Below are 27,891 nucleotides of genomic sequence, written 5' to 3'. Positions count from 1 at the left end.
GTCCAACACACCTCCTGTCAAACAGTCAATTGTTGAGTTTACACTTGGGTTTCTGTACAGATCAAACAAATAAGTTATAATGAGTCAATTAGTGGTAGATGGATTGTGTAAAGATTTGAACAATCTCTGTTTCCAGTCGTAGTTTTGTATTTAACGCACAGTGGTATTGATCTTGTCATCAAACTCTCCCAACAGAAAGCGAATAAGCATATCTCCTAAAATTTCAAACTATTGTTTTAAGTCTCCTGGAAATAGTTGTTTCAGCGCTCATGTTTACATAATGTGTGTTTGTGGCCAGAAAACGACCATCATTTTAAATTTTCGCTCAGTTTGCATCAAATTATGTTCGTTCAACAACTGCCTTCACTCATCATCTGCATGCATATGCTGAAATGAATCATTACTCTATTTCGCACATTTTGTATGCTGTATGGATGTGAGGTCACAGCCAAACAAAACGGTAACCTGTGGACACTGCAGATTCCCTGTTGCTCCCCAGGGGAACCCATCTGCAGTTGAGATCCCTCTACCATGGTACCTTTTCTGCCTTCCTCAAGCAGAAAATCACTTTATCAGCAGCCAGCGAGGCCCTTGTGACCACAATTTGTCACCTCATTTAGAATGGTTGCAGGGCTGACAAAGCTGTAGATTTCATGTGCAACAGACGAAGCAAAAAAATTTTGTTTAAGTCACCCAAACTTTCCCGAAAACACCAGGACAACTGCTTTGTATGCAAAACCAGTGTTCAGGGGTAAAAAAACCCAACATTCAAACCCTCATACTCAGGACTCAGGAGTGCAGGGCTTGTTTGGAGCTTGTTTATTTATCAAGGCTTTAATCTGAACAATATGTTCCAAATGAGGCCTGTGATGCTTCCCTCAACTGTGGCATTGTGGTTAAAATTAGAAAAGTCTCTCCTGCTCCCATCTCTTCCTCTCTTCCCCTCTCACCCTGTCAGTGGCCTTTGTTCTCTCCGCAGATGCGGCACTGTGCTGACAACATCCCTGTTGGTTTCGGGGGAGGATGGAGTCAGTGTTGACGGCACTCTGACCCCCCAGTCTTAAACTCACCTCTAGAGCCCCTTTCACAAGTCCTGATGGCTCACTGAGGAACCTCAGTGCCGTCCCTCAGCCAGCTGCAGCCAGCTCTTAGATCATTAATCCTCTAACCCCCCACCACAGAGCTCGCATTTGTTCTTTCTGTTCCATTACTCACTGATTGGGGATAGTGTGACTTTAGGGAAGATATCAGTGGGACTGTCATGTCAGTCTCTGTACTTTCTTAGGCCCACAGCTGACGCTACACTATCCTTCCTCCTCTTTTGCCTTCTTCCCTGCTCTCTCCTGTGACCTTTTGGCTGAATAATGGGGCTGCGTCTCTTTTTGAGAGTTTGGGGGGGTCAGCGAGGGACATCATTAGGCTAGTCTGTGGTGGTCAGCGTTGTCAGAGGGGGTTGGGGGTCAGAGAGAGCCTTGTTTACAGACTGTGTGTGTTTACATTCCTGATGGTGAGCGCCAGCTTTAGAGACTGCTGGAAGTGAAAGGAAATGCTCTTATTCTGCTTAGTAATGGAAAAATCCAACCCAATACATCAAGGAATCCAGATGAAAAAAAGCCAAGTTATTTATTTGGTGGGTTCTGGCCAATGCATTCTGGGTAGAAAGAGGGATGACTTCACTGATGAATTTGAGACTTCCTCAATGGACAGAGGCATGGGAAAAACCACATGACCCTCTGCAGTATTTAATCACCCGCGGTGAACTCCATATATATATTTATTGCACACCGTAATAGCTTAGACTGATGATTAATGGAAAGTACTGGTTGTGCTCCTTTGTTTTAAAACGTAACACCATCCATCACAAAGGGCTGCAACTAGGGATTAGTTGTGTTATTGATTAACATACAGATTATTTTCTTGATTAACTGATTAATGATTTAATTTACCGAAAAGCAAAAAATGCAGATAACAAGTTAACAGAGCCAATTGTAATGTCCTAAAATGTCTTTTTTTTTTGTCCAATCAGCTGTCCAAAACCAATAGACATTCAGTCTACCATTATAGAAGAATAAAATTTGAGTAGCCAGAGGTAGAACCAGAGATTTTTTTTAGCTTCAATCATCAAAATTCAAACGTAAATTTTCTGTTGACCAACTAAGCAATTAATCAACTCATCATTGCAACTTCACATTCAGACATTCAGTCATTTTTATTGCAATTTTTTGCATGATGCACTGTAACATGCCTCTTTGCTGCTCACATGTGCTTTAAATTGCCCCCTGGAGACAAATAAAGTTTTCTTGAATCTTGAATCTCGAATATTAAGTTTAGCTTGGGTACTTCCATTGTCTGAAATACAACAAGAAATCAAAAGTGATTGCCAAAAAGAAAGGAAAAGCTATGTATATGTATAAAGTTAGTTTTTGTTTCATACTGCTTTAAACTAGTGAGGACATGTGTAGTTTATAAAATTGAATTTCAAATTTAATAGGATCCACAAAATTAAAAGCATGCCCTCAGACTGAACAGACAACGACATGCTTTGAATTAACTAGTAGTCGTGGTAAGTGGGTGTCGGTGGAAGTGTGAACAAGAACACTTGCATGAGCTTTTTATATATTTTTTTCTAATGATAAAAATGTCAACGGAGTTATATTTTTATGATTAAATAAACCTATTTAGAGGCACCAGACATGACATGGTGCTCCTTATTGGACAAAACAAGACTTTATAGGCCAAATGGGTGAATTGCTTAATCAAAGAATTATTAGATGACTTGATAAAGAAAAGAAATCATTGATTACAGCCCTACATTCAATAGTGGGCTAGACTATGACTGATTCAGTTTTATCTTGATGACTCAGAATGTCTTCTGAATGAAGATTTTTGAAAAGAGTTTCAGCTGAATGCTGAATTTCTTATTGGTTTATTATATGTGCTTGCAGTGGTAGAGGAAAATCTACCAGAAAATGCTGCTTCAAATTTGACATTTTCTGACATTCTTACCTCCTTATGTGAAGGAAAAACCTTTCAGATAATATATTTTCTGCCCTGGCATCCCCTCGCACAGTCTGATTGAAATACAGTAGGAGCAGTGATGGGGAGGTCATTAAACACTCGATATGTCTGCATGAGTGAAATGTTTGCATGAAGTGATTGTGCTGTCTCACAGCATTTAAATGAAGTGTATATCCAGTCCGCTGCAGCCCGCTGAACTTCACATTTCTGAGCTTTAGTAGTTAATTCCTGCCTCACAGCTTACACAGAGAACCATTCACTTTATACCTCAGTTTGACAGGAAACAACTAAAAATATCACACTTGTGCTGTAATTGCTACGTTGCCATCTTTATAGTTGGTACTGTATCTGGCTAAAGCAACCGCCAATGAATGTAATTGCTGTGTGCAGAGGGGAGAGTGTCATGTCAGTTAGCTCTGGTTGTATAAATATAAGGTATACAGCTGGACTAAGTGCCACCCTTCCCGTATATAAAAAATGCTGCTAGAGGCCAAGAAGTCATTAACAGTGGAGGGCACATGCCAAGAAGGGTGAAAAATCCTTTGAACAGTACAAATGAATTTCTTGTCACTTAGGATCCTAATAGGAAACGGTTACAAGTTATGCTCAATTATTTAGTGTGGTATGTATTAGACCTTCGCACTTGGCAATCATGCCAGTCCCTCTCTGTGCTCTCTTAGTATTGCTCCATGATTCACTTAATTACTGTAATAAGTGTTTTTCTTCTAGAGGTGGTCCGGAGGTCTGTGAGTCATAGTCTATTAAGGCCACACATGGTAAAGGAACGGCACAACACCAGATGCCTGGTCTATGATCAAAATCACAGAGAATGTCCATTATTTATTCAGAGTTTGAGCCTGAGAAATGTTTTATAAATGACACAAGGTGAATCTACTTTCTCTGCACTCTGCACACAGTTTCCAGGCTAGTCATTGTCGCTGTCACTGATTTGTTGGAAAGCACACACTATGAAATGTTCATAAAGGCATCAGCAGATTGAGTTAGTTGAGCTGTTGTAGTGAAGACACCTCAAGTACACTTCAGATACAGAGGTAGACAGTTGTAGAACAAAACAATAAAGCATTACATTATTATTTTGGACGCAAAATATATAATCTATCTATCTATTTATCTATCTATCTATCTACACTACTCACAAAAAGTTAGGGATATTCGACTTTCAGGTGAAATTTATGGAAAATGGAAAAAGTTAATGCGACAGTGATATTATATCATGAAAGTAGGGCATTTAAGTAGAAGCATGCAATGGTAATTTTATTCATCTTAAACAATTTATTGAAAGAAAAGCTAACAACAGTGGAGGGTATACCACAACAATAAATTTTCAGTGTCTCAATAAATTGGGATGTGGCCAAAGGACGTCCACTCCTCTCCTTTCTGTGACTCTTCCAGTCACTCTGTATCACTGTTACAACCTCCTGATGACACTCTGTGACCCTCTACGCTACTTCCATCTGAGGACTTCCTGTTTGAAGCCTCACAATGGCGAGGATCTGTTGATCAATTGTTAGGTGTCGTCTTGGTCTCATGATGTCAGAAGGTGAACAGCATAATGAGGAGGACTGTTTAAATACTAATTCTAACTGAACCAGGAAATGTATTGATCGATTCATGGATCAAACCTGTTGTGAATTTTGCTGTTAAGCTTCTTGTTAGAGAACAGCAACTTGTGCAAAAAGTACTGAAACACTGAACAGTTGGACATGTGCATTCAAAAGTTTAGAGAAGGTCACATTAAGTTCACCTGGAAAGGTTAGAATGCATTTTAGGTTCATCCTGAAATTTCACCTGAAAGCCAAATATCCCTAACTTTTTGTGAATAGTGTATCTAAGATCTTGATGCAGGGAGCTCTAATCAAAGGTACTGTAGCCATTTAGTTTGCTGGTCTGTTAGTAGTACTCCCTCATCATGTGTAATATTGGTGGAGTGCCCCTTTAAGGCATAGAAGAACACAACAAGGTTCAGTCATTATCATTATCATCTCATAGACATAAATAATAGACTGTGATACATATTAACCCTTTCATGCATAGAGGTCACTACAGTGTACAGCTATTCAAAAGCCGTTTTCTTGTATATGCATGAGTTTTGATGGCATAGTTGCACATCAGTCGCTACAGCGGAAGCTACTGCATCATCTCATACACTGACTGCTACCCAGTCGGAAGCCATTGCAAGTGAAAAAAAAGAGTGAAACCAAGATGGTCGACAGACCGCCAGAAACACCAAGTTGCTCATTTTTTCTGTTCAAACCTTCTAGAAAAAGAAACCCTGGCAGGTAAGAAAAATATGGTGACATCAAGTAACATCTAAGGAGTCATGCAATAGCTAAATTTTCCAAGTATTTTTCCAAGGATTTTATATTGGGAGGAAATTATGATTAATTAATGTCCACTGAATTGTACATCATGCATCAGAAGCTATATTGTAACCACTGGACATGTAAAAATATCTTTATAAAATTTGGGTTGAAAAAAAAAAGAAGTTCAAATCTTGTTTTTCAGCTTAAAGATGAATAAAAACACTTAGTAAAAAAATCCTGACTGAGGTAAGGATCATAATTCCTGCATGAAAGGGTTAAAAAGGAAAACGTCACTCCTGGGTATAGACAACATGGAGGAATAGATTTGGACAAAGTTATGGTCTTTCAGCATGTTAACATGACATTGCTCTCATTAAGTTCGGCTTGCATGTTCTTGTTCACTTTCCCTTCGCCCTCAGATTAATCTGAGGCGTCATGGTTGGTGGACATAAGCAGGGAGGGACACAGGGGTTTTGAAGCTGTGATCACAGTTTCTGAAAGCACAGAATCAGTCAGTGGTTATGATTCCTAAACATTTAGAGTGTGTGAAGGATGAGTGTAAATATCCCGAATGGAAGCAGTTGATATTTTTATTCACAACTTTTAGAGGCTTGCTGGACAGCCAACAGTGTGTCCCTTCATTAGCTGAAGGGGATCTAGGCAAGAGGGGGGAGAGATGCTAAATTTTGTGTTAATGTTGACGTCTGCATTTCATCAAAACCATTTTTTGAGGGGGGAGGGGTGAGGTTGGCTAGTCTGCTGCCCAGCACAACCTAAAAATCCACGACATTTTCACAGTGTGCTGTGATAATGTTACTACAAGCAGCCATAGTTCCTGTCCTTTCCACAACCTCATCCCTTACTGCCTCTCAGGCCACCAGAGTAAAGACAAGACACACAGTACCTTACATCAGTGTGTACCACACATAGCACTGGATGTAGACACATTCAGTACGCTAATTTTATTGCCATGTGCTGTACGTGCACTACATTTTAAAAACGGTCCAAGCATTGTGACTGTCTGTGTGTATGTGTGCTGATTTCAAAGTCCCCTCTCCAACAGTATGTTCTGCTTATTGTTACTTCGATATTTGTGCTTCACTGAGCAGAATGATGTATGTGCAGAGATGAGACACGTTTCCAGACCTTATGCTTTGATTTACAATACATGTTGTTTTGCAAGTTGAAGATCATACCATCAAATGGGTCATTTACAGCAAATGGATAAAATAGGTGTTACTGTCTGTTTTCATACAGTAAAGCCATTCAGTCTCTCTGTACCTTAAGTAATTATCCTGACCTTAACCCCATCCTGCTTAACCACAACCCTAAGTATAGTGTAAGTGTGGTTCTAAGATGGATAATTACAATATTTGTTCCTTTGTAATTACATACAGTATTACGAACACTGTGATCCTAAGAACACCTTTTTTATGGAATTGAACCCAACACCCTTCCTCCTCAGCCGCAAAGAGCTCATGAAAATGAAGGATTTCATCGGAAAATGCCTATGTCAAGAAAGAATGCTTTGTCTCTCCAATGCGTAACCGCGACTGTTCATATGTCGCACCAAATCACTCTGTCATGAAAACACTGCTCACTACTTTATTGCTCTCCATTGCTGACTGAATGCATCACTTGGTCCATATTTCAGACTATTATTTTGAAGTTGGCTGCAGGCAGCACAAGTAAAGCTACACCTAAGGGTGTCCCAGCTCCACTCAGTCTATTTCTGTATCTGAAGGAAAGGTGATGGGATGGAGGGGGGCAGGTTTGGGGCAAAGCAAACAGCGAGGGTCTCAACACTCAAAGTAAACATTACCCTATGTTTGAACTACACACCTTCGGCCCTACAGTTCTCCCACACACTCGCGCTCTCCCCTCTGAGTCTTATTGCTGCTAACACCCCCTCGAGCCGGCCCAGCTAAATACACTGCTTATCCGAGGACCTTCCCATAAATCAGGGAGGAAAAGCACCTCTGACAAGGTCTCACCTCCACGGCCAGCGGCCCTTAGCCAGCAGCTCTGACTTACATGTAGGGACTACTTTGGAATAAATGGACTAATTGCTTTTTAGAGTAACTCTCCCAATAACCACCTCCGAGGACTTAAGGATTTTTTTTTATCAGACAAATGTAATACAATTATAATAGATCCCATTTATATGCCCACCTAACCCTGCAGGCCATCTCCTTTCCCCAAAAATGAAAAGTCTGCTTTGCTGAGTCAGGATCCTGAGATGATGCATTCAGGGATTTAGAAGTTTGACACACGGCAGAATTTAAAGTTTTATTGAGTGTACAATAAAGCATGAAGTGAATCTGTTTCAGGGGAGAGAAAACATGCTTCAGTATTGTACAACTTGGTTTCATCCAAAAAATCACTAAATTCAATATTCAGAGAATGTCAGTGGGTTTAAACACAGACTCAAGGTATTTGTGGCTCTAATATGGTCAAGTGCATGAACCAGAGGAGAGCTACAACAGCAGCAATATTCAAAATGACACATTCCCAGGAGGAAACTGTTTAAACATCTGAGCATTGCTCAACATCTTCCTTCTTTGCTTTTCTTGTTTTGACTTTGTTTATTCATCCTTGTCTCGAAGCGCCGGCTTCATCCTCCACTGCCTTAACTTGTTCCCAACAACTGTGATTCTTCAACACAAAAGAATGAAAGAAACTCTCAATGAAAAACACAATCTTTTCATCTTGGGCATGAGTCAATTACCAGAGCAACAATACTGAAGGCGCTGCATTTTTTTTTTTTCTCAAGGATCGTCCTCTGGACTGAACTGAAAGATGAATTGATTCTGACATGTTTATTTCCATGGCAAAGACGTGGGGTTAGCCAACAAGACCAGCACATTTAGCTTTTGTTGTCCATCTGTCTGTTGGAACGCTCCCAGTAGCTTTTATGGGTGGATTTTTTTAAACAATGTTTTGACGGACGTAGACAATTGAAGTTTGTGGGCCAGGATTTCTCTCATTTGTATTTATTTGATTCTTTGCAGCTCATACCAAAGGTAATGGGAATGTGGGAGCGTTATGTGTTCACTTGACATTAGTGTTTGATCATCACAAATTACTTGTGTCATCGTGTCCCAGTTTGTTTCCAGATCTCTGTACATTTCTCACTGTAGGCAAAGAGTTTGCACAGGTTATTTTTCACATGTTCAAATTCATTGCAAGTGAATTGTTAGCTGGTGATGTAACTGTTCCATGCTAAGATTTTAAAGTTATAAGTAATATTTGCACAAAGATGTAATTGGAGTGCAGGTTTTCTAACCTGTATAGAACGGAGAGAGTAATGTTGGAGGGAGCAGCTCTTGCACAGTTGGTTACATAATTTCACAGGTCTTAGGTGGTTTTACAAAACATAGAGGCTGTTTTGTTCGTTTGAAACCCTAAATGCATAGCATGCTGTTCTCTGTCATCATTTCACTGAAGTTATTAGGTGTGATAACACAGCAGTTACATAACATTAGAGATACCTACAGCCCAATATGTGGTGCTGCTTTTTTGCACAAAATTGCCTGAAGCAATAATTCAAACTATCAAACTGCTCTCAATGCAAATTTGAATTGGAAAAACAACACAGTGAAAGGTTGCGGTGAAAAGAGATGATATATACAGTAATGGACAGTTTTTTCTCTTCTCTTTGATCTTCATTGAATACATATCACAAGTTAACCTTTCAGCTGATTTTTGAATGTTTGAATCATCGCAGTTGCGGTTTCCTACTTCAGGTGTGTTGGAAAAGTGTGTAAAAGCGTGATAGTTGGCAACTTTTCAGACTGGAAAGATAAAGTGAACTGATGCTCCAGATGGGAACATAAATAACAAGATGAAAAGAGGGATTCTTTGAGTTTGTGTCATAATGAATATTAATTACTACAGAGACTTGGCACCAAGAAATCTGACAATAAGACAGATATTTTGTTGTGATTAATGCCTCCTCTATTGAAAAACACTTCCTCACACAGCATCTCCTCCTCTTATTCTGCAAGACAGTCTGCAAAGAGAGAAGACCCAAGCCGCTTCTCTGGAGAATTCATATTGTTCTCACATAATATAAATCAATATAGGGCTAAGGGAGCTTCTGCATCTCTAAATGGCTTTGTGGAAACTTAGCAAGAGGGGAGCCAACACTGTCCCAGGTGCTGTATTCCTCACTGAATGGTGCACAGGAACTAAAATACTATACAGACACATAAAGCTTGACAAATCGTTACAAGAATGAAGACCGTAGCTGGTTTTTCTGGACATCCCAGTCCCACAACTATAACCCTGAGTCAGACATTTAATACTCTTTAGTAAAGCTAGTGAGGCTCTAGGGTTTGTAATTTTGGTCCAGACTAAAATGTTTAACTACTGGATGGATTAAGATGAAATTTTGTTCTGACATTGATGGTCCCTCCGAGGATGAATCCAACTCAGTTTGGTAAACCACTGAGATTAGTTTTAGAGCCACCAGCAAGGTGACATTTTGGTTTTTAGTGAGATGGTTCAACGGCAATAGGATGGATTGTCATGTCCCCCATTGGTCGAATTGTAATTACTTTGGTGACATCATCAGCATGAAAAATGTTACCATGCTTTCACGCCAAACTGAGATGATGAACACATCAAACATTTCCTGCTAAATGAATGCGTGGAGAGCTGAAATTCCACCTAACCTGTTAAAAGTGTTAACACCACACTTTGTCCTCATCTAGACATATGGAGTGAACCACATGGCATACTGCTGAGTGAGGCTACCAGGGCTACATTGTTATAGTTAGTTACACATTTCAGTGTGATTTTTGAATGAGGTATTCTTACTTCTGGAATTAAATCTGGTTCTGGTTTAATTTCAGCTCTCACTTGTCATTGTGAGCATGTTAGCACGCTGACATTAACATTCAGCACAAAGCACCTCTGTGCTTTGTACAGCCTCACAGAGCTGCTATCAGCTCCATAGATTCATAAAGTGAAGTCAGATTCTCTTATCACTGCGGTTGTCTTTTCCTAAGTCCTTATGAATTCTCCTTCATATCCTTCCTTGTCCTCGACGGAAAACATCATGAGGTGGTTAGGAAAAGACGGTAGGACGTACTGTTTGACTGCAGCCTTAGTCTTTTTGAAGCTAACCATGATTCAGATACTTAATACTGTTCACACAATCATCAAGTTTCAGTGGAACCTCTATTGAAATGTTGAACTCACGTTGTTTCAGGATGTGTATGAATACCCGAATCTCCATCTTAGGTCTGACCTGGTCTGACCTTTTTGTTCTTCTTGGAGTAATACCAACTTTATTAGATTGTTATTGTGAAGTTTCCACTACCACCGTCCACCTACCACTACCTTCTGATAGGTATATTAGGTTAGTAGTTTTGTGACAAAGATTTTCCAGAGTTTTGTGTGTTCTGCACTGTCACTGTCCTCCTTTCCACAGCAGACTTCATGTCCTCTGGGAATAGGCAGATATAGCCAATATGCTAAGCTCAGGGGTTTAGGTTGCAGGTCATTTCCCAGTGGGATCAGCCGGCTCCTGCAGAGGGCTTGTGATAAGAGTGGATATTGGAAGCTATGTAAACCTTGTTAAGCTGCCCTGCCCCTGTGTGCAGGGGGGTAATCCTAAACACCTGGGCTAGTTAACTGGGATTTGGTGGGATTAGGGGCTCCATGAGGCAAACCTGATCATGCTTCTGGTTAAATCCATTTCTATTCTCATCTTTTCACATTCTCTCTTTTGTAATTCAAACTCAATCCAGCAGTTACACAACAGTATATACTGAGCTATTTTATCTCTGCCTGTATCTGTTACTCAGAACTTTGAGAACTAGTCAACCAGCAATGTGATGCGCTACATGTTCCAGCTTTGATTGAAGTTCATACTGTACAGTGTATTTGAAAAGCTGAAATGTGTATTTTGGAGCCTGATGCTGCTTTTGTTTCTCATTGCTTGAAGATTTTATTGGGTTGATGTTCATGGTAGCAGCATGGCAGCGATAGCAATGTTGTCTTTTAATTTTGTACAGACATTTATGGCCCACAAAGGGCAAACTTTTTCGACTTCGGTGATCTCACTTTTCCTGTCTTTGCACTTTCTTTACCATGAGATCAACATTTTTGGTTTTATTAAAACATCTCAACAACTCCTAGATGGATGGCCATAGAATTAATCCAAATGACTTTGGTTATCTCCTGTCTTTTCCAATAGAACCATTGTCACAGTTAAAGCTTAATACTGCAATTAATCCAGTAGATTTTTCCCAAACACCTAAAAAGCTAATGATATTTCCATTAGCCTCAGCTTTATGTTTAGTACTAATTAACCATCCTAAACTAAGATGGTGAAAATTGTGAACATGTGCACCTACTAAACATTTGTGTGCTAGCATTCTGTTACTGTAGCATGCAGCTGCATGTCATTCCAATAATAAGTCTATTATGATGATTATGATGATGATTATTATGATTATTATTATTGCCTGTATTCATTAGCTGACAGAAAAGAGATGACAGGAAATGTTGGGAAAGAGACACTGGGGATGACATGCAAAGGTCCTTGGCCGGATATTGCGGTTTGTGATTGGCATCTTAACCTACCATAGGTGCCCCAGGACTTAGTTATTTTAATATTTTTTTCTTCCATTTTTCATTCAGGATCTTCTTAGATGTCTTTTTTTTCAATATTTCATGATACTTTTTCTCTAAGACAAATGTCCAGTGGATCAATTAAAAGTCTCTGTAGCCCAATCAGTAAGTGTAATATACATGTAATATACTTTACTTGTAAAGTACCTGTAAAGACACCATCATCAAGAACATTTCAGCTTCAGTAGCTAACCCTCCCTCTTTTTCCTTCTAGATGTGGACGAGTGTGCAGAGGCGCTTGACAACTGCAGCATCGATGCCATCTGCCAGAACACCCTGAAGTCATACAAATGTATCTGCAAGTCAGGCTATAAAGGGGATGGCAAACATTGTGAAGGTAAAAGTCTTTCTGGATTAATGCGCTCATTTTCACCTGTGGTTAGAGGCACAAACTTCTGCTCGGCTCTGTGGGAGCGCAGAGAGGACTGTTACATTACATTGAAGTAAAAGCCACATGTCTCATGTTGATTTGCCCTATCTGTCTGAATGTAAGCCCCTGGGCCGGTGACAGGCTTGATAAGTGCTTCTGTCTCACTCAGCATAACTCATTAGTTTCAAGACTCTGCTGAAGAGGGAGGAGAAACGAGGGAGAGTGCGGCGGACAGAGGAAGGGGAAAGCCAGGTGCAGAGTACTCCTTTGTGACAAGATGAAATGAAGCAGTAAATTTCCTACACATGTTAGAGGGGAGAATTAAGATAGCGGCTGAAAAGGCAGTCAGAGGCCCTGCCAAGCAGTCAGGGATATTTCCACAGCCAGAGGCAGGCCTCATAGACTGTCAGACACAAGTCTGTTTTTCTAGCCTTTTTCAATGTGCCCAAAGCCTCCGGATCATTATATCCCACAATTTTTATTAGTGTTATTACAAAAGCATATTTCACAATGTCATTTTTTTCCTCACTATTATTATTCTTTCATTTACTTGACCGAGTGTTTTTCATGGCCTTCTGCCTGTAGGTCATAAAAGTTTGCTTTAGTGAATCTATTTTGAAATATGTGCAAGGTTGGGTTTCTGTTGAACTAAAGGTTTGCTGTTGGCTTCTCAAGGTTGATATAATGAGAAAATTCAAAATTCAAAAGCAGCATTCCTAAAATAAGAAAGTAATACAAAGTGTTTAGTAACTAGTGCTGAAATTTGAGGAGCATGCTGTCTGACTGCCTCAGGTTAGCACCTATTATGCGTTAAAGAAATGTAGCAGAAAGCATAAAGACAATGAAAAAGAACGGCTGGGCTTAATAGTCATTACTAATTAAGCAATCGATCATTCAATTAATCAATCAATCAACCAATCAATCTTCAGGGTTCAGTTGGGTGTGGGTGGGACAGAGAACCAAAAACAGCTCCTTCACTCTGCTTCTTGTCTTTATTGTCTATGGTAAAGATTAGATTTTTAGGTTTTATTGATCTAAAGCCCTGGTTGAGTACAACCTGTAGCAATAGCTGAGCCTTTGTGAGTCTATATGTGTTGAGGCACAAGCTTTTACCTTCAGGGGATACTCCTGATGTATCCTCCGCTGTTAAAGGATGGGCTCTCAATTTTTCATGTTGGTCGTGTAATAGTCAGGTGCCCATACAAACACTGAACAGGTTTTGCTTGCCGTAAGCATTACTCCTGCTCACACTGACCAGTAAAAGATCCCTTCCTAATGTGCATTCAACTTAAGTGCTGGGCCTTGTTTTGTGCAAAAATGTATCCCAAAGTTTCTTTGAAGACACAGTGGGGCTTCAGCAGTTTGATTTAGTCAAATCTTGTGGAAATTAGTGGTTAAAAAAAAAGATAAAATTCCCTCTTTGTATTTACCCGTACAGTGTTTTTTTGTTGATGCAGTGGGGAGAGAGAGTTTTGTTTAAGGGCTCTGTAATCTGTTTTCCTGAGAGACTTCAGCTGGAAAAAGATGGCAATTAACTGCAAGATGACCACCTAAAACACACATTGAAGGTCATTTGATTTTTCAACAGATCCATCCCTCTCAATTAATTTTTTTATGACTTTATACATTTGATTTTGAATTGTTATTCATACTGTTTTTTTTTTGTTGCTATTCGATTATTGCCTTTAAGCACAAATGTTAATGTAATTTAAAAAGAATATTTTCTACAAAAAATTATTTTTGCCGTTTATGCTTTAGGTTAGAGGACTATGAAAAGACCAGAGGCAGCTATCAAAATAAGCCCAGGACGTTATCTTTCTAGGCCTCAAAAAGTCTGATTGTATTGCAATTTATTCAATATTATAATCACTCACTAAACCAAATAAAAAACAACATATTATTACATTTATTACATTTCAGCCTTAATTAAATTCATGCTTTTATTATTTTATATATAGACTATATAGGGACAAAACTTTGGAGAAGACTCCAAAGCATTGACAAGCATTGAATACAGACAAATTCACAGCTATTGGAGGAAAATCACTTTTGTGTTAACATGTGGTGGGTGTTTCAGGTTTAGAGAGCACTAGATAAGTGATGGGTGATTGTGTGCTGTGATTGGGGAATGACAGAGATGTGTGGGAAGCGGAGAAGCAGAGAGCAGGAAAGTGTTTCTTTGTTTCAGTGCCATCCCTCTGCTGTCAAGTCCAATTAAGCCCCGAGTGAGACAGCCTCAAACAGGAGCTGAACGACCGGGATCATCGGCCCTAAATGGGCCAGTAAGTGCTGAGTGGAAGTGCGCTGTGTTCTCAATCCACCTTGCCTGGGTCTCCTCAGTACTGGCCCCTCACCCATCATCATAACCATAACAGACAACTCCACTCAGGCTGTCATACCAATCTGCAGTCTCTCTTTATCTTTCTGGCTCTGCTCTCTCGTTTATGTGTCACATTTCTTTACTTTTAGCTACTAGGACTGATGAACTTTAGGCTTAGATCGATTTATCGGTGTAATGGTTGATATTCGCCTTGGTATTAAGCATTGGCTTAATCAGTCAGCCTGTAATGACAATAATATCAAGAATGTCAGTACCAGTTTAATGGAGATTCGTCTCTAATGACTTACATTCGTATAGAATAATTGCATTTTCCCATAATAACCGTGTTTCCTTTTTGTTTGTGTTTTATATAAATTGACATTTATATGCTTATAAAATGCCTGTTTGTTCTTTGTTCCGGGGAATTAAATTAGTGGATTTATACCACTCTCATATCTGTATAGAAGTAATGCATTTCGTCTCCAAGCATCTCTTAAGTTTGTTAATTAATATGTTATATTTCCTTTGTTGAATATGTACAGGTTTAAAAAATAGTGTGAAAACAAGTTTGTGGTTTTACATGGGGTTATGTGTGACTTCCTGGAATTCTTGTCACCACTGTAAGGTTGGTATGTGAGCATCCAGGAAATGACTTCTCCACGCATCACCCCCCATAAAACCGAAAGGAATTCTTATGCACTCGAATAGTGTAGGACAACAAGGATCAGGTTAGTCACAGTGTGAGTGCATTGAGCTGAATGGCATTAATATTTTGGATAAATGGTTCAATAATGAAACCATAATGGAACAGGCCACTCAACATGAGGTCAGTCTGTACACAGCATGGACAGGTTATTCTCACTCATAAAGTAAAAGATATTTTGTAATAAAAAGAGACACAAGGTCACTACACAGTTTTTGCACGGTGCACGATGTGTTTATTTGTGAGCTTCAGAGGTGCTGCTAGACAACTCTTGTTATCTTTTGGCCAGAGCCAGGCTAGCTATTTTCCCTTGTTTCCAGGCTTTATGCTAAGCTAAGCTAACTGACTGCTGGCTGTAGCTTTATATTTAAGTGAAGTGAAATACGTGTATTTCTCAAAATCGCAAATTCCCTAAAGCCTGCTCCTACTTCCAAGTGCTTAACTGGATCTTGATTGCTCCAAATGTTGAAGATCCTGCTTTCACATCTTTGTGTATCCTCTCTCTGCAGATGTCGACGAGTGTGCAACTGAATACAACGGCGGCTGTGTCCATGAGTGCATCAACATCCCAGGAAATTACAGGTGCACGTGCTATGACGGCTTCCGCTTGGCTCATGATGGGCACAATTGTTTAGGTGAGTTTGATTTGGAGGTGTTTGTGTGCACTTGACGCTGTGTATGTGTATTGCCTTTTTCTACATTTCTCACAGTGACTTAATTTATGCAGGGAGTATGTGTAGGGGGCTTTTATCAGGAGAACGTGTACATTAACCTGTGTCAAATGTGCCACATTTCAAACTCAGCCTGACATAATCCATGTGGTTGCATAAATTGTCCACCCTGCATGTCTAAAGGTACATATGGAATGTTAATATATGTTTCAGGGCTGAATGGAGCTCTTATTAGACTGCTGCATTAGATTTTTGCTTTTTTCCTCATTTCACATAGCAGGTAGCCACTAAAAGTGTTTTGACAAAAGAGGAAAAAAAAGTACTTTTTTTTTTTTTTAAGTAAGTCTGACGAAAAGGGGAATTTATGAAGAGCTCGACCCTGAGCTGGGAGCTCTGTGAGTGAGCTGTCAGCTGACCATACCTTCCCATGGTTTAATATTTCAGCAGTGTGCCATTCATATTAACCTCACAGAGAATGTGTTACGCTTAAAAGGTTATAAAATGAAGGGAAAACCACTGCTCTTCCTGCTGCTGGGAGCTGCTAAACATAGACACCATCCACTCCCCCTCTCTGTCTTTCTGTCTTGCTCCATCTCTGTCATTCATCCATCCTACATTCCTTTGTTTTAAAACTCCCAAGTCAGTAACTGCTGCTCCTCAAAAATTATCTCCTTCTTGGTGAGAACCTTAGCATGATGCATTTTATTTGATGTTGAAAACTGGTTAATTATTGTAGCTGCTGAGAGTTTGTTGTAGAGGAAAGTAACTGGTGACTTACTACAGCGGATTTCACACTCCGATGAAGTGATGACAGAAAAACTTATCAGCATTTAATGATGATTCTCTGTAAAAGGGCTTTTACATGCAGGCACACAAGGCAACAAACTCCTATTACTACCACTTTTACTTGATGAACATGTTATACATGAATGGAAAACACTCACATCTTCAGCCATCCTTCCATTTCCTTCCACTTATCCGGGGCCAGGTCGCAGTGACAGCAAGCTAAGCAAGGTATGACAGACGTCTTTCTCCCCAGCAACACTTTCCAGCTCCCCTTGAGGGATCCAGACGCATTTGTCGGCCAGATAAGATATATAATCCCTCCAGTGAGTTCTGGTCTGCCTCGGGGTTTCCTCCCAGTTGGATGTGGAACAGCTCTACTCCGAGCCCCCTCTGGATATCTGAGCTCCTCACCCTATGTCTAAGGCTGAGCCTAGCCACTCTATGGAAGGGAATCATTTTAGGCACTTGCATCCATGATCTCGTTCTTCATGACCATAGGTCAGGGTCGGAACATAGATTGACTGGTATTTGGTGAGCTTTGTCTTCCGGCTCAGCCCCTTCTTCACAGTAACTGTCCAGTCCAACAATCCACCGTTTTCCAGCACAGAACCATGGCCTCAGACTTGTAGTGTTTGACTTTGTGTCGAGAATATGGACACAGCTTTCACTTTGGTTATACAAGGAATGGATGGCTCATAGCAAAGGCCCCAGCGCCCCATTCTATCAAAGTGCGCTTCCCAGGATTCCCTGTGGGACATGGTCATAAGCCTTCTCCTAGTCCTCAAAGCACATGGAGACTGGATAGGCACACTCCCATGACCCCCCCACCAACCCCACAAGAGTAAAGCTCTGATCCACTGTTCCACAGCCAATACGGAATCTGCAATGCTCGTCCTGAGTCTCCTTTCAACCATCCTGGAAAAGAAACTTCTGCAGGGAGACTGAGCAGTGTGATAGTAATAATCCTAATAACTGGAGTGCACACTCTGGTCCCCGCTAAGGACAGCACCTGACCACATCTCCTAACGGCCACATCTGCAATAAAGGCTTTGAACATGGCCTACTCTGATTCTATGTCCACAACCCCCCTCAGGATGCAACAGAAATTCTTCCAGAGGTGGGAGTTGAAGACCTCATGGACGGGGGCTTCCACCAGATGTTTGCAGGTCACCCTCACTACATGTCTGGGTTTACCAGGTCTGTCTGGCAGCATCCCCTGCCATCTGATCCAACTGGTGATTAGTTGACAGCTCTGCTCCTCTCTTTACCCAAGTATTTTGGATGTATGGCTGCAGATCTGATAATACCACCACAAAGTCAATCATCAATCTTTGTTCTAAAGTGTATTGGTACCACTAATACTGCCCTATGCTCAAACACAGCACCACTCAGGTTCAGATCAGGCAAGCTGTACCTCCTAATCACTCCCCTCCAGGTTTCTCCATCATCGCCCGTGATGCATAGAGACGACCCTCTTGTCCACTAGGGAGAAATCCACCATGCACTCAGCCGTGAGCCGCAAGTATCTACACATGCATGTTGCTCCAGGATTTTGGTTTAACTTCCTGCACCACATCCGAGCCCTTCCCCACCAGAGAGATGACATTTGATGTCTATAGAGCCAGTCTGCGATGCCGAGGATCAGCTTGTCCAGGAAGCTGCCTTTGCTTGTAATGCACCCAATCCCAGTGCCTATCGTTGCGGGTGGTTGCCCCAAAGGGCGGTGGCTTCATCTTGCTTAGGTTGTGGTCAGCCAAGTCCTATGTGTCAAGGCCCAGTCACCAGATGGTCTGGATCCAGAAGGGGGCATCTGCTTCTTTATTCTTGGAGGTGCTGCACCTCCTTTTCATATGGGTTATTTGAATAGCTCTTAGTTTGTCCCCATCACATCTTTAGATTGTTAATCAGCCTGTAATGACTTGACAACAACCTCATGTCTCAGATTCTCCTCTCTCACTCAGAGTGTATTTGTCTCTTTCTCTTTTTTCCTCGCTCCATGTCTCGTCCTCGCTTATGCACTTGTATCTACAGTGTAAAGCAGGGTTATTTTCCAAGCCATTTAGCAACAACGTTCAGCTGTGCATGGATCATTTGCTGTGCTATGGATCAGCTCCTGCTTTGCATGCAGGTGTGTAATTGCAATATATGGTTATGTGGCTGCTGCTGTTGCATCAAAAAGATTTGCATTCATTGGTCCCTTTGATATAATCTCTCATATTAAAACACACATTCAAACTAAGGTTAATATAGGTTATAGGTTAACTAAAACTAGGTGTAGAAAAAAACATTATTGGTAACAAAAAATAAAACTTAATAAAATGAATTAAAAATATACTAGAAATGTCTTTCGTTTTTAGTCCTTGTCAGTCTGATTACATTTGTCAAAACAATGAGCATGAGAGGGATGTCTGCATGGCCGCGAGTCAACTGCCTTCACAAAGTGTTGTATTTGTGCTGTAATACCAGTACTGAACTTAAATCTTATCCCCCATAAATATTCCCCATATTGTAAATAAAAAATGAAACACTTTAAACAATAAAAACTGAAACCGGATTATATTGAAAACATAAAAAACGTAATAAAAACTGATGAAAAATACAGAACTATAATAACCGGTTCAAAAACAGAGAGCTTTTTCTTCTGCTATGTTTTATTTTCCCTACTAATGAACTGTATGCAAGAGGACAGCTTGAGATCTGTCTCAGAAATTCTCTTATGTTCCTGTGAAGATATCAATCCAATTAATTATTAAATGAGTAAATATTTTTCTTATTTCAGCATAGCAAACAGGGCATAAAGACACACCAAATGGAATATATGTAGCTGTCAAATCCAACTCTTGCCTTGAGACCTGAAAGGACTTTAAAGACTTATTTTTTTCAAGAATTTAGCTCATTCTAATGCCATCGCTCTGCTCTGCTTAGGAAATAATCCCCAGTACAAACACAAGAGAGGAGAGGAAGAGGTATAGCCGAGGTTTCATGTTAAGGCCCCAGCTTCCTCTTCCAGGTTTAAGCTCCTTTTGGCCCCTGAGAAAAGATTAGTCCCCTTGGCCCTGGAGTGGAGAGCCTAAGCAGCTGGTTCCCAGACAAGGGCAGACCCTCAGAGCCCTTATAGACCAGATGTGCCCGAGGCTGCAGAGGAGGAGACATTCACCTGATCCAGAAAAGTTCAGACTGAGTTTAGAGTCTGAAATCTTTAAGGTGCTTCTCGTTGGGTTTACCCCATGTTGTTTTTCCACAAAGCTCCAGTGATTTTATTTCCTCTGCTTTTCATGGTTACAGTGCAGTATAAACTCCCAGTGGTGTCCATAACTTCCTGCTCTCAGCTCTCTAAGGCTTTTGGATTGCCAGTTGGCACCGGCGTGTGTGTGTCCATATGTGTGTGTGTGTGTGACTGTCAGCGTGGGACATGAGTTAGGCCAGCGCATGCGCATCACTGTCGATATCTTCTTTGTTTGCCTATTGCTGCACGTGCCTCATGGTCCCTTGTAATTGGATGTGTTGGCAGCATAATGACATTGGGCGGTGGCAGAAGGCGGTGGAGCATGAAGCAGAACGCTGCCTAGTGTGCCTCATCGGGGACACTCGAGTTTCTGAGGTCTCCCCTGTCTGCCCTACACACAACAAAGATGTCACGGAGTCAGCAAGGTGGAAGCAATGCAATATCACAGCACACCGTTCCTGTCTGTGTGGAGTGAGATGTCACTCACTGTATAATTTACCTCACAGGGAGCTATTGTACCCTCTCAAAACTCACTGAAGAGAAGAAGTGAAGCATATAAGATCTTGATTACATCTTTTCTAACTGTCATGACCATTATCTCACAGAGGTAAGGGAGGGACGGTATTAAATCACCACACCTCTTTCATGGCACGGCTGAAAAGGATTTTCAGAGTCTTAGGAAAAACAGAGGAATCAATGTCAATTTAATCCAAAACACACATCCTCTTTAGAATGAATACCAGATGCAGGAAGGCTATTAGTTCCCCACTGTAGCACCACCGTCCCCACATTTATGACCTATGTGTTTTGTTTGAGGTCCTACAGAAACCCAAATACCCTCTTATCATTACTAGTTCGTTAAATTCTCTCAAGTAGCTTAATATCATAAGCATCTGCACTAAGACTCCCTTTCTTTAGAACCGCAACAAATCAAATCACAGCATTTTCTTCTTTTTGGAACTTAAAGAGACAAATAAATATATTTCTTTTCTCCCCATAAAGTAGAAATGCCACAATTGCATGCTATCTGACTGTGACTCAGTGGGAGAAACACAAGCAGCCTGGAAATAGGCATTGTAGATGTGTGACAGGGCGCCGTCATGCTGAAAAGGATAACCTTTTGTCTTTGCATTGTTTACTTATATTCATCATGCTCTGCTCCGTTCGCCGTACAGGTTTCTCCCTGTTGCCAGAGATCTGATTTGGGAGTCTTGGGCTCCACACACACAGCTTAACAGGCCATGTACGTTTGATTTCTATTGACCAGCACTGATTTGGTTTGTATTGATTCAGCACGGCTCAATTCCCTGTGCAATCTATAGGGAAATGAATGCCCTTTTACTTTAACCTTCCCCAATGACATAACATGATCTATAACAAAAAGCAATGTCATTATAGCTTTGAAACTAGCTTTTGAAGAAGAGCTTTGAGGTAACAACTTAGAAAATGTCACATCAGTTAACACTGTTTAGTGTTTTGCTAATGGCTGTAATTGTGTAGAGATATTGTGCTTTTACCATTCACACTGAGAGTGTCCCCCAGAAGTAGCTTCTTCTGTCATTTAACACAAAGTGTCTGAGTGGTAGCGTGGCTCAGCCTATATCCCTGCTCTTGTAATCCTTTGGGATCATGTTGCAAGGTTGGCTAATCAAATAAGAGGTTTCAGACTGATGTATTATTGACCAGGACCTGATCAGTCATCAAAGAGCGTCACGCTGATTTGCTCCACAGCTTTTCCTGGGCTCTTAAATGCATTGGCCACTTGTCAAAGGCAGTGATGATAACCTCCGCGCCCTTCACCATTGAAGAAAACACTTGATTCTTGTCTGGAAGAGGCGTTTTTAACTACTAACTTAATCTACAGAATAAGCAGGATTGAGTCAGAGACATTATGATCTGGTTAACCCTTCTCCCGTCATACACAGAGGACTTCCAGATAATACAGACTCTGCTGGGGCTTAGCACCAACCCTCCTCACTTCACAGCTGCAGATGCAAATACCCCGCTGTCTCCCCAGTTAGCAGTCACTTTGCTTTTGTTGTGACATGCGCTGATCGGGTTTGGACAGGAGAGTCTCTCCACAGTTCAGAGGAGAGGAGCTGGAGTGATGAGTTAAAGGATGGATTTGAGATTGGTGCATTAGCTGGATCCCGAAGACTATATCAGCAGTCTCTCTCTCTCTCTTGCTCTGTCTTTCTCTGTCTTTTTCTCTTCCTCTTCTCTCAGGATTGTTCGTTCCCATCCACCATGAAATGAACAATTCCAGCTGAGCCCACTGGCAGGGCTTTGGGGGAAACTCAAGCCTGAGATTGGGTTTAAGGATGTAAGCATGTAGCAGACTGGGAGCCATCAGACGTCAGCGCTGGGCCTCTTGTCTCCTTGGCATAAGGCTGTCCACCCAAACACTTATCCTGGGGTTTTGTTTTTAAAATACTTCCAGACTTGTTTTGGAGGAACAGAGAGGTACCATTTAGCATGATCTTAGCTCATAGTTTTTCATTTAGGAAAGAACTCGGTGAGAGACTGGACGTGGAATCTAAGTCTGTGCTTATTTACCAAAATGGTTACCTGGGATACAGACCCAAAGTCGAAACTGTCTGAGTTCAATCAAAGCTGTATTAGTTTTGTTTATGTAATGACATAAAAAAAACAACCCTTGCTGCTGATTTAAGAATGAAATGCTACAGTAAACAGAGATTTTATTCATGTTTGCTTAGCAGATGTGAATCAGTAGGCTGTATTAGACACAGTGGGTCAGGCAGACAGGAAGTGCTGGAGCTAATAAATTGTTCAAAGCTCAATACTGTAAGTATCTTGATGCATCAACTTCCAGTTTGCAGTAGTCACCAACACTATGATTTAAGAGAGTGTGTGTTCTGCAGATGAAAGATCAGGACTTCCTGCAGCACATCGATATATTTAACTTCAGCTGACGTGTGTCAGACGGAGGCTGAATGTTAACACAAAGCCAGTTTCAGCGTCTGTGCACTCAGTTGTCCTCTCGGGCCGGGTTTAAACCTGGCGCCTGGGTCACTGTTCATTCAAGTGGGTGAAATGCGCTGTGTCATTGAACTCCAGAAGCAACACGGAAAAAGAGGAAATCCCATAATCCTGTTTAAAATAAGAAAGGATCTTGTTTTAATTGGAGCTGGCTGTGTATGTGCCACTCCTTCCTCAGTGATGCTCAGTCAAGCTGGTGCCTGTTCATCCAGCAGAGCCGCACGGTCGGCCCCTGCAGTCCACCAGCTGTTTTGCTGCCTGTTGCCGCACATGGCTCTGATTTGCTGCCTTATTAAAGAGTGTGTGCTTCTTCGACTCCTGTAAATGAAATGCCCAAAGAGGCCAGTGTCTGTCCACTCACCTCCTTGTCTCTGGTCTGTCTAGACCACAGAGACAGAAGCCAAGCAGTGGGATGGATGCATGGACAGCTTTGATGACAGACAGCAGTAGTTAAAAAAAACTCTGGGTCAGCAATAAATGCCCCCAAAGTTGCTGAATTAAAAAGAAATAGAGTATGAGAGTTGAGCATTTCTTCAAAATAAGGGTTCAGGAGTTTCTGTAAGGCAACCACCGTGTTTACATGGCTCTAAAGCTCTGCGCAAGGCCAAATGTTATATATACAGTCAAGGCTATCTGAGAAACCAGCGGACATGGCCTCCGCAAACACAACCAATCTCTTAATCTCTCTCCGTTAGAACGTTCCTTTTCCCTTCGTCTCCTTGAGTGAAGCGGGGATAGAGCAGAGACATGTCTCATTTTTCAAAAGTGAGGCAGCCCTTTTAACTTGATTAAGACATTTTTTTCCATCCTCTCAAGAGAATTTTTAAAAAATGTTTTAAGTCCAAATAACATGAGCACTTCTCCTAGCCATGCCAGAACCCCTTTCCGCTTAGAAATATTTGCTTTGGACACCAGCCTTGCCCAGCACACAACACAGGCAATTATGGGAGCTATTTAAACAGGAGAGATCTACTGACAGGCGACGCCTCATTTGGAGGGATGAAGGAATCAGGAAATGAAACCTTCATTGATGCGCTGAGGGTATGGAAAGAGAATTCCCCTGGGCACTCTGAGGCTGGTTGCATTTCTCATGGGTATTTTGTGCATGCGTTAAGGACTGTTGTATTTGTATAGCCTTTGAATTTTTGGGGTTTGTGTGTATGTGTGTGTGGGAGGGAGAAAGAGAGAGACTTTATCCATATGTTGGGATGTTTTCCTGTATGAGTTGTGGAGTTTGGGTTTTTGGTGCCTGCTAACAGTTTATCTGCAAAGGTGCAGCTGTAGGTTGTTTGCAGCTTTCGTCAGCTCAAAGGTCTTCTCTCTGTTGCTGCTACTTTCATGATGGCAAGATGAGACCATGAGGTCAGCATCAAGGCAGCCACACAGTTGAATGAAAGCCTGCCCAACTATTTTCTCTAAACAGTCTTCCTTTTACTCTGACTTAGTCTAAATAAAGTTAACTTTGCTGAGCAGTTTTTTTTTTCTGAGTGCACCCCTTCACCTGGCTGCAGAGTGATGCTTTTTCCCTCGACCTTAAGTGACATGACACATTGTTTTTAGAGGAAAGAGACAGTTTTGCTGATGGAATGTGAGAACAGCAGACTTGGCAACCGCACGAGGGTCATGAGTGCTACCTGCCACTGACCTACTTATCAACCCCAGAGATTTCTCTGTTGCCAGGTGCCACTTTGTAAGCACAGAATGTGTGTGTTTATGCATTTAGTGAATCCACGTCTCCGCATTTCTGTGCAGAAAAAGAAGACAGTAGAGGACAGAGTGAAGTTTAATTTCTAACTCTGCTGGGCTGAGAATTCCCCAGAAGGGAAACTTAATCTAGAGGCCTTCTCAGACTGGACAAATAGACAGTAAATTAGTTTCGCATGACGGTTTATTAAAAAAAAGCCTTGTGTATACAGCAGATTATTGATGCATCGAGCAGAGGGATGGATAAGGTTCCAGTGTGGTCGGTAGTGAGGGACAGAGCCCAGGTCTCCAGGGGTAAAGGGAATATGGAGTGTCACCTCCAGAGTCACAGCGTAGTCACGCACAGGAGAGGCCGGGGCCGCTAAGCTCTGCAGAGCGCCAGACTAATAAAAGCAGCAAAAAATGGCATTGTGCAAGATCTTTCATTTTGAAAATAAACCGATATATCAAAAGATTTATAGATGTTCCACTGCTGTTCATTTGTTTCTTTTGTCGAGTCACACAATGAGTTGTGGGAGAAAGTTTCGTGCTATTAGGAGAGAACAGCTGGAAGTGCACAATTCATTATCAGTTAGCAACTCTCGTTTGTGGTGAGCTTCCCTTTCTCACCCCCTGGTAGGGCGAGGCCTCAAGCGATACCTTTGGAAATGCTTTGCCTTTGTATGCACTTGAGGTGGATTCACATGGTTGCCTCTTACCCCCTGCCCCCCCCAACCCCCATGTCTCATACTCTCCCATACTCTTTCCATCTCTACTTTTCCTCTCCCTCCCCCCCAACTCCTTCCTCCCTCTCTGTGCATTCCTCCCGTCATGGGGCTGACAGACACTCGTCATCAGCAGGTACTCTGGCCCAGGTGGATCAGGTTTCCCACTTGCCAGGAGATTGTGCTGCATGTGCATATTTATGGCTTAGTGCTGCACAGTTGGAGGTTTTCAGTACGACTCTGGTGTGCTGCCATGTTAGATAACCATTAAGACAGACGTGGCCTCCTCAGACAGCGTAAGACAAACTCCTCTGGCTTTTCATAATGTTTCAACACTTTTTTGTGCCCTGTTCTTTCCTTTTCTATGACATTTCAATCAAACTCAACCGTTGTGGTTGTTTTACTTACCTGATTATGGGAGTAGTGAGTAGTGTCTAAAATTTAGACACTACTCACTACTGATTTAGACTCTAATCAATCAATTTTTCAGCATATTTTATTCATGGACTAATTTCAGTTGAATTTCAAATTTGCTTTTGTAAGAAATTCAATTCAACAGATTTTTATGAATTATAACATCATCATATCCAGTGCAATACATTTACTCAAGTAATATACTTCAGTACAAATTTGAGGTACTTGTCAGGGACTTGAGTTTTTTTTATTCCACGCTACTAAATAACCTTCCTCTACTTCACTATCCTTCTATCCTTTTTCTGAAATCAGAGTACTTTTACTGTACTTTTGATACCTTAAGTCCATTTTGTTAATATTACTTTTGCCCCCTTGTATTACAGTGTTAATGCAGGACTTCTACTGCTTTTACTGTAACTGAATATTTTTGTATCGCAACTTTTACTTCAAGTAAAGGGTCTGAATATTTCGTCAATCACTGATCATATCACAATAAAAAAAAAATCAGTACATGAATAAAAAACGCTGCCTTAAAATCTCTTGCACAAGTACTCCTGGTTACTTACTAAGTAATTATACTTCTAAATGGATACAGTATGTCTGTGTTCTTGCCCTGTCTGCTTGATTATGATTTACGGGTGCTTGTCCATTAAATGGGTCATGATTTGATGCCATGCAACCTTCAGACAAACGGTAATCTATCTAGTGTTTGTTCTGTCTTGAAGTGATCTTATTAATTTTGTTTTGTGCGTCTCTCTCCTGGCAGATGTGGATGAATGCTCAGAAGGCAACGGCGGATGCCAACAGATTTGTGTCAATATGATGGGCAGCTACGAGTGCCGCTGCAGAGAAGGATTCCTCCTGAGTGACAACCAGCACACCTGTATCCAAAGGCCTAAAGGTTAATCACACACACACACATACACCGTATATGGTGAAAGCTCATTATTCTGAGTAGCATTTGGATGATGACACAGCTGTACTATACCAATACATGTGCCTGTTAGGATCAGCCCTAACAGGCCTTAATGAAAGGTGAGCAAAGGTGAGTGTCTCCAGTCTGAGGGGGAAAAAGAAGAACGAAGATAAATCTCTTTTTGTTTTCCTCCCACCCTTTCAAATTGAACCAATCTAGTGTTTGGCAGCATTTTAAGCTATCTGTGGTATGAGAGTGGCCTGTGGGGGACTGTGAGCAGAGAAAACAATTAAAGGAGTAGCCTTGGGCAGACACACCTCTTGTTTATAGAGCATTCCTGTGGGATGGAGACGTGACAGGCGCAGGTACAAAGCCAACCTGTTCTGAGGCCTTCTCGTCAGACACAGGAGGGCTGCACACATGCATACATTACATTTATAACGTCACAGCTGTATTTAAAGCAAAGTAAGCTGTTAAGAAAACATCTCTGCTATGCATACTGTCTTGTCCCATTTTTCTTCACACACAAGAGCACAGTGGTTGTTGTTTGTGACAAATCCACTCTAGTTTGTTAACAATATATTTGAAATCATAAAATAGATCATTCTTTGCTGAAAGCTGTGGTTTTTAAATGAAGAACAAATCTACAGTTGCTGTATGTATCAGTATATTGTGGGCATTTATATAATTTTACAGAATTTTTCACAAAACTGGCTGAATTACAGTGTGCAGGTTTTAATATGTTTCATTAATTACAGCCTTTACATTCCTAGTGCCAAAGACAGTTTTGATGGAAGTCCTAAGACAAAATTCTTAAGGCCAACCTACAGTACTGAAATTATAATTCTTTCAAACAATAATGATACTACAGCATACTTTAGCATTTTTAAAATGGGGATAAAACCATTTCTGGACATATTTGTGGAAACAGTGCCAGGCCTAGGGGTGAGCATTTCCCACGGCAACGGTTGACTGACAGCTGAGAGCTGGCGTTGCTATGAGACATACTTTCAGTTTCTTTTATGAGCTTCTGACTGTTTCATATCAAAATCCTACAAATTATGATATACAATATTCTTTTTCAACAAGGTCA

At 41.1% G+C, this 27,891-nt stretch overlaps 1 protein-coding gene across 1 annotated transcript in view; it reads left to right on the top strand.

Moving 5' to 3' along the window:
• The window catches only part of scube3 (signal peptide, CUB domain, EGF-like 3), a 69,568-nt gene that overhangs the window by 4,596 nt on the left and 37,081 nt on the right, over positions 1-27,891 (top strand). Inside the window, exons 2-4 of the mRNA XM_070839522.1 lie at positions 12,199-12,321; positions 15,887-16,012; positions 26,649-26,783. Coding sequence (XP_070695623.1) covers positions 12,199-12,321; positions 15,887-16,012; positions 26,649-26,783 — 384 coding nt within the window. The remainder of the gene's footprint in view (positions 1-12,198; positions 12,322-15,886; positions 16,013-26,648; positions 26,784-27,891) is intronic.

Source organism: Pempheris klunzingeri, chromosome 11, assembly GCF_042242105.1.
Source record: "Pempheris klunzingeri isolate RE-2024b chromosome 11, fPemKlu1.hap1, whole genome shotgun sequence".
Taxonomy (NCBI): Eukaryota; Metazoa; Chordata; class Actinopteri; order Acropomatiformes; family Pempheridae; genus Pempheris; species Pempheris klunzingeri.
This window is presented reverse-complemented; position numbering and strand designations above follow the sequence as displayed.